This window comes from Mesitornis unicolor, unplaced genomic scaffold (assembly GCF_000695765.1).
Source record: "Mesitornis unicolor isolate BGI_N332 unplaced genomic scaffold, ASM69576v1 scaffold34475, whole genome shotgun sequence".
Classification (NCBI taxonomy): domain Eukaryota; kingdom Metazoa; phylum Chordata; class Aves; order Mesitornithiformes; family Mesitornithidae; genus Mesitornis; species Mesitornis unicolor.
Genome location: NW_010186803.1, coordinates 6,534 through 14,014, shown reverse-complemented (window position 1 = coordinate 14,014; position 7,481 = coordinate 6,534). Strand labels below are relative to the sequence as shown.

General features: G+C 43.3%; 1 protein-coding gene across 1 annotated transcript in view; it reads right to left on the bottom strand.

Moving 5' to 3' along the window:
* IL7R (interleukin 7 receptor) overlaps positions 1–4,018 on the bottom strand; it is a 15,196-nt gene extending 11,178 nt beyond the window's left edge. The window contains exon 1 of the mRNA XM_010185247.1: positions 3,802–4,018. Within this exon, the coding sequence (XP_010183549.1) occupies positions 3,802–3,892 (91 nt within the window). The 5' untranslated portion in view covers positions 3,893–4,018. The remainder of the gene's footprint in view (positions 1–3,801) is intronic.
* Between the last annotated feature and the right edge of the window lie 3,463 nt (positions 4,019–7,481).

Genomic DNA, 7,481 nt, shown 5'->3' with positions numbered 1-7,481 from the left:
CAGCTACTTGGATATCATGAGTCATAGTCGTGGCGGTGACACCTTATGATCCCTGGACAATCCTGCCAGCAAACAGAGAGACTCAGACCTTGTCCAGAACAGATGAAGGTCCAAAATGGTCATGGTTTGACAGCAGGAAGACAACAGAGAAGCATTTTTTTATTGCTTTAAAATGTAAGTAAGGAGCATTATTCCCTAGGGTTGCTATCAGCACTGCTTCCTCCTGACCTCAGGGCTGAGTTGCTCCTTGTGTCGGGTTTTGAGTAAGAGAAGACATTCAGAAGTCATTCAGAAATGCAGAGAAAAGTGCAAATGGGTTGTGGGCAGGGGCTAAGAAGGGAGCTGCTGCCACCATCACCCATCGTGTGCAGCAGGAGAGATGAGACCAACTGATGCTGCACTAATCCAGAACCCAGAGGCAGATCTATCTCCTAAGCTAAGATTTAGTGACCATTTTCCACCATGAGCAACTGGTGCTAAGAAGTAATTACCAGTCCTCCCTTCTCACCACAGCTCTGGCGGTGTCTGTCCCAAGGAGAGCCCAGCACTCCCTGAAGGACACCGAAATGTGGCATCTTCTACCAGCACTGCAGGTTTGAAGGGATACCCTGTGCAGCACGGACATGGACAAAGCAAGTGCTATACAAAGCCTCTCTCTCCGTTTAACCATCACAGTTAAGAGAGGGACACAGAGGCCAGCACAGCTCCACAAAAAGCCCTGCAGCTGTTTCCCACAGTTGAGTCTTGAACAAGGCAGCCCTGAGCCATCTGGGCAAACACATATCTACAGTAATGTATGTTACATAAAGTTACATATTTGTGGGTAAAAGGGTGTGCGCATAGATATACAAATATTCAGAGGATAACAAGCACGCTGAAATTAATCTGCATAAAATGGAAAACCCGCCATATTTTATACAGATAGATACACCCAAGGCTCAAATGAGCAGGTATGTTGCATTTTATGCATCTCTAAGACTTTACTTGAAACTACCAGGACATCGGCTTATTTATACTCATAGCTACTTCAACACAACATTAAAGCTTAGAATGACCAGCCTTCCTTTATATAAGAGAGAGAGTGCTTGGTGCTCTCTGTATAGAAAAACTACATATACCAGATTTTTAATAAACTCACAAAACTGATAATCATCATATTAATAAATAGCATATCAGAGAAAATCTCTCAACTGCCTGCTACTGCTTTGCTGAAAAGTGAAAGGAATTTTAATTCTTTCTCTGTCAAGCTGATTGCAAAGTGAAAAGAAAGCAAAAGGTTTTGTCTTGCAGTTCAAACAGCCATTTAATGTTTAACCAGCATAGTGCACCTTTGGTGCCAGACTAGAGGGAGAGCTGACTTTATTTCTCTGACACTGAACTTTCACATTGTGATTATGTGGTTCCTTATTCATGGAAATAACTTCCTGACCATAGAATACATTATAATTAAACCTCATGAATGGTGTTAAGTAAGCAATTTGATTTTTTTTTCTGGTATGGTTCCTCCACGGACTGACAGTAAATTTTTTTGTCTGATATAAATATGCATGTAGCATCAGTTACACTTCTTCCTTAAACCTCAGAACAACCATGCACAAATGTGTTTGCTACATAAATGGTTTTGATGACTCCAGCAGGACTCATATGGCTAAGGACTCTTTACACAATTAAAGGTTTACAAGATTATAATATTTCCTTGAGAAGCCCAGACTAGGCAGTGCGTGGCTCTGTTGAAATCAATGCAGGGCTTGAGATGAGGCAATCCTAGTGGGAGAAAAACTGCTCTCATAGCCACGGCCATGGCAGGTCCTTCGCAGAAATGGTTCTCTTGGGTTTGGACAACACCCAGCAGGGTGCACCTGCAGGATCAGTGACTGAATTTCCAAAGTCAATGAAGCGATCATCACCAAGGACAGCCATGAAGTATCTCTAATGCTGATCTGATTCAGGCAGATCTAATTTTAATCGCAACAGTTTGGATGTGGGTTGGACAAACCATACAAATCTGGGTAGGAGGGCCACTGAAGGCAGCCATCCTGTCCACGAGACCTCACAGCACACCGTCTCCTGCTCCCCCTGCCCGTGCCCTCCTGCGCCTCCATTGCTGCCCCTTCTTAGCTCTACTGGTAGCTCTCTCAGGGGTTTTAGGGTCTCCACCACCTCTGCCAGGCTGGGGGACAGCTGAGGAGGCAGCCTGCCACTCAGCGAACAAAAGGAGATGAAGGCAAGTGCCACAATGAGCTTTTCCATCCTCTGCCCATAGGAAGGGGTGAGCTGACACCCCTGCAGTGGCTGGCGACACTTTGCCAGGAGGCAGGGCGAGATGGAAGGGCAAAGAGTGAAAGCCAATCACCCATCACATGTCATTTTGCCCTGGATTGTTTAATTTGTTGGCCAAACCCATGAGACTTATAAAGAAATCATAAAAGCTGCTGATTACTCAGCGGGGATTTTCTGAATCTGTTTGTCTTTAATTCTAAGCAAAGGATAATTATGGTTTACTGGAAGTTAGTGACAAAACAAGGAAAGGTCCAGTCATATCTGCTTTTGGGAAGCCCTAAAGATTTCAGCGTCACTAGCTATAAATCACTAGCCTTTACCATTCACCACCATAGCAGCTTGCCAAAGCTGGTCATAAACAGCGGTCAATTGTATAAATAAAAGGCGAACAGAAAAAACAATGTTCTGAGCCGCTCCCTGTTTTCTTCTAACTAAAAAACTTATCATGCATATCCTATCTATGTATATATGTATGTATGCACATATGTATACACATATACATGTTATAATACATGACACACACAAATGAGATTCCCTATCTGTGAGATAGTATAGGAACACAGCCATTATCTTCTTAAAAGCCAAGACCTCTTTTTCTCCCAAACAATGGAGCCCTAAATCTGTCAGTAACTGAGTGACTGCCCATGTTCTTCAGGCACAGTTCAGTGAGCTCTGTTATGGCTGCTTGTTTAGTATTAGACAAATAAAAGTTTTACAGATCTCAGACTGAATCTGTAAATCAAATATTTCAGCTCGCCTCTGGGAAAAGGAACAGCAGACTGAAACAGTGGCTTTATTGCTGCTCTTTTTTACTTTGATGCTGCTAAATAATTTTCACCAGTCTAAATGCGATAATGAAATCTGTAATAAGCCTGAATTTAAACTGTTGAATTTATTTATAATTATTTGGTGAGTAAGGAATGAATGCTTTTAGAGTTGGGCTCTGAGAACCCCCTGGTTGAGCTGCTGCTTCAGACATACAAAGAAGGAAACGGGGGCCATTCCCAGATACAGCTAATGTGATCGCTTCAAGAAAAATGATAAAAAGATTAGCTTTTGAAGTGGAACAGCGTGAGGCAAGTTTGAGGTACATTGAAACATTTTATTTGGAGGAAACTGCCAAGAGCAAGAGAAGGCAGGTCCTCACCCCTCTCTGATGGCAGCTCAGAATGATCATGGGCTGCAGCAGAGGGAAGCGGCTCCCCGCTCCCAGGCATAACTCCTCACATGGAGACCAGATACAGTGAGAAAGTATTAACAGGTCTGACCTTGCACATCCTCTGTGTACAGCTGTGGTCTCCCGCATTTCGTAAGAAATTGGACAGTGCAAGGAGAACAGACTTCGTAATTAAATTAAATAGGTATCCTCCAGATCCACATCCGCCTCAGGTACTGGTACTAAAAGAAAGAGACTGGAGGCTAAACCACTAACACATTCAACCCAGCAGTTGCATTTGGAGCTCTTAATTCAGGTTTTTCGAGATCATACGCGAGTGGAAACATGAACACGAAATGACTCACCATCACCATCTGCTGAGGTGCAACCACTTTCCCCAAAAGTGGTGTGAAGAAACAAGACGAAAATGCTCAATACTGTACTGGTCTGTGTCATCCTGAGCTCACAGCATGTGTGCAGTGCATGTGTGTGTGAAACCCGCGCTCATGTACTTTATACTAGATGCAGAACAAACCCATTGCCTGATAAAGAGACCGCAGGCAAGGGGAAATGTAAACATGCCGACAAGGATGGTGAGTGGCAGAGAGCAGGAAGCCAGCCTAAAGATATTTGCAGAGCTTTTACTTTGAAACTTGCTTCTCATTTCAAAACTAAGGACCTTCTGGATCAAGACCATTGACACACGGGGCCAAATCTGGTCATGTCCAGTGGGCTGGGAGCATATTTCATGGATGGTGTTTTTCTCTTGGCTAGTGGGATTTTTGCTGCTGATTTCACTGAGAGCAAGTTTTAGTCCACTCATTCACTTTCCTCTCAAAGGAGCTACACAGGTCCACGGGAGAAAAATCTTCTAGTTGCAAAACGCTAATTGTAATTGCTATTATTTATTCTTTAAGTGCTGGCATTAAAAGAAGCATGGCCAGCAGGCTGAGGGAGGTGATTCTTCCACTCTACTCCACTCTGGTGAGACCCAAGCAGGGTCTCATCAGTCCATCCAGCTCTGGTGCCTGAATCATGAAAGACGTGGACCTGTTGGAGCGGGTCCAGAGGAGAGCCATAGAAATTATCAAGGGGATGGAGCACCTCTCCTATGAGGACAGGCTGAGAGAGTTGGGGTTCAGCCTGGAGAAGAGAAGGCTCCATAGAGTCCTTATAGCAGCCTTCCAGTAGCTCCCTGAAGGGGACTTATAGGAAAGATGGGGAGGGACTTTTTAGTAGGGCCTGAAGTGCCACGAAAGGAAGTAATGGTTTTAAACTTAATGAGGATAGATTTAGATTGGACATAGGGAAGACATTTTTAAGATGAGGGTGGTGAGACACTGGCACAGATTGCCCAGAGATGTTTTGGATGCCCCAACACTGGAAGTGTTCAAGATAAGGCTGGATGAGGCTGTGAGCAACCTGATCTAGTGAAAGATGTCTCTGCCCACAGGAGGGGAGGTGGACTAGGTGATCTTTGAAGGTCCCTTCTAACCCAAACCATCCTATGATTTTATAAAGTCCCACATAACAGCATTGCTGACCCAGAAAATCTGTGATTTAAAAGACTAATTCTGCAAAGTGTACCTCATGAAAACGAAGTGGTATATGTCACACTTTTTCAGGCTTTGGACAAAGCACAGACAGAAAGAGGAAGATGAAGAGGTGTTAAATATTTCCTTCACACACTTTCTGTGGTTGTATACACCAACGCATACTAGAGCGTAATGCAGGGCCATGTACGAGGCTGACTGATGTGGCTAACTACAAGTGAGCTGAAGACCTGCACTGGCTGCACCAAAAAAAGCTTTATGTTGGAGGTGTAAAGGAAACTGAGGGCAAAGTTGGCAGCAATGCCCAAGCAAACAGAAAAATGATGACACTATAAGAAGGATACTTAATATGGAAGCCACAGCAGCTTTTTAATTTGCAAGGAAATAATTTAACCCACTCACTGAAATTATAAAAACTCAGCCCCTATGTCTAGAAAAATGTCCTTCTTGCCAGGAATGCAGGGACTGTCCTCTGGTGTCACTTGCTGCACTGAGCAGGGATCAGTGGGTAGCAAAGTGGATTTTTCTGGGCTCCCCTGCCCTCTTTTAATGGGAAGAAATGTCCCCCTTTTCATGACAGAGAAGCAAGGCTGCCTAGTAGATGGCAATCTCTCATACCTGTGTCAAGCCCTTCGTCATGGCAGGACCTTGGGGCTCCCCACCAAAGTGTTCCCTGTGGGTGCACTAAATCTACATAGATAAAGAAGAATGGGTTTGGATTCATTGGACAAAATGTAGGTTTTTACAGTGTACATTCCTGTCAGAGCTTTTCAGGCTTCACTCCTGTTGAGCCAGTGGAGAGCAGGATTCATCTCATCCTAACATAGACATGCAAAAGATGAACCTACCCCTAAGTAAATGTATTTCTTTCCATCGAATACAGAAAGAGCCCAAGGTGAGGAAGGGGTTAGATGTCTGCTTGGCAGACTTCTATGGTATCTCCCACCCACAAAGAGACGAGGATCTTGCCAGGCCACAGCAACCACCGATGCAAAGCAGAGCAGGAGCTGGACATGGCACTGGGGCCAAGGAGCCACCAAGAGCTTGACTTCCCTTACAGAAATATCTGGGGTACTGCAATACACAATATCCCTTCAATAAATACCCTTTTTCAGAGGTCTGAGTCAGCTGGGGGCACTTCAGGAGTAGTAAGTCCTTGTCTCTCCCTCCCAGGTTTCCTATGCTTGTCCTGAGCTCATTGAAACCAAACTTGAATCAATGAGATTGGGTCTCGGTGACTTCACATCCCTAAGGTCTACCCCTGACTTGCTCTAGAAAAGTTTATTTAAGGATTTGAGCACTTGGCTTAATAATATCCAATATCATGTTATACTAGAAACCCTTAAGCTAATTTCTACCTAATTTTCAGCCAGAAATATCAATAAAGGAGGTCTCTCCTTTGAAAACTGATCACTATCTGGAAATGGCACCTTCTCACTTTAAATTTATCTTGTTTATAATTGAGTGGGCTATCACTTCGATTTTTTTTTCTTTTTTTCCTGTTTCAACTAGAGCAAACTAAAAGACAAAGACTTTTCAGACATAATATTTTGGCTGAACCTGAACAATCTTATTATCAGAGCTGTGCTGCTCAGGGGATTTCCATGTTGTCATAGCTGCATTTTGTCTGGGTGGGGAAACAAGGGACCACAATGAAGAGAAAAAAAATAGTATAGAGAAAAACCTTGAAGCAAAAGTACATTTTATTTTACTTCTGGGTCTCTCCTTCAAAAATTGTTTGATTTCTGAGGGGTATTTGAATCCATCAGTCTCACCTTGTTGTCTTTCTCTAATACCCTGAAGACAGGAAATAAAATTTGTGAGAGTCTAAATCTTAGGGCAGCTGAAGTGTTAGTAACCAGGACAGGCTGAAAGAAGACTGGATTCCTTTTCATTTGCAGTAAATTTATATTGCTTCTGCCTTGTCTTTCAGGATTCCACAAAAGAAAAACATGAATTAAAAAGTTTAAAGATATAAGAGTTTGATAGTGCAGCAAAAACATACCTGCTCTTCATTAGTCTGCCAGCACTTTTTGCGTCTCAACACTCTGCTTTGGAGCTTCTGAGTCACTCTAGACCCCTCTTACATTTTTGGCCCTCAACAAAGTTTTTTTAACCAGATATGCCAGGAAGCAGAAGTCTTCTAGCCAGCTTCAGCTGCAAGGAAGAGGACTTCTACATAAAAAGGGATTTAGAATCTTCTTTTTTTGTTGCTTCCTGACATTTATGATTCTGACCTGCTTTGAAAACTTTGTTCCATATATCTTCTCCCTGGAGGAGACATCTCTGGACAGTATGTCAGCTGAAGGACTTCATATTAGCCTCAGGCTGCTCTAAAAAGTGTTTTGCTGGCTTGGGAAATGGAGCATATGGGAGTCAGTATTGCTTAAGGCAACATTGCCATGGACAACAAAACTTGAAACCTTGGGTGGGTAGATTAAGAGCGAGCACGAGAGCAGACGCTGCTGTTACTCTGATAAGAAACCAGCTCT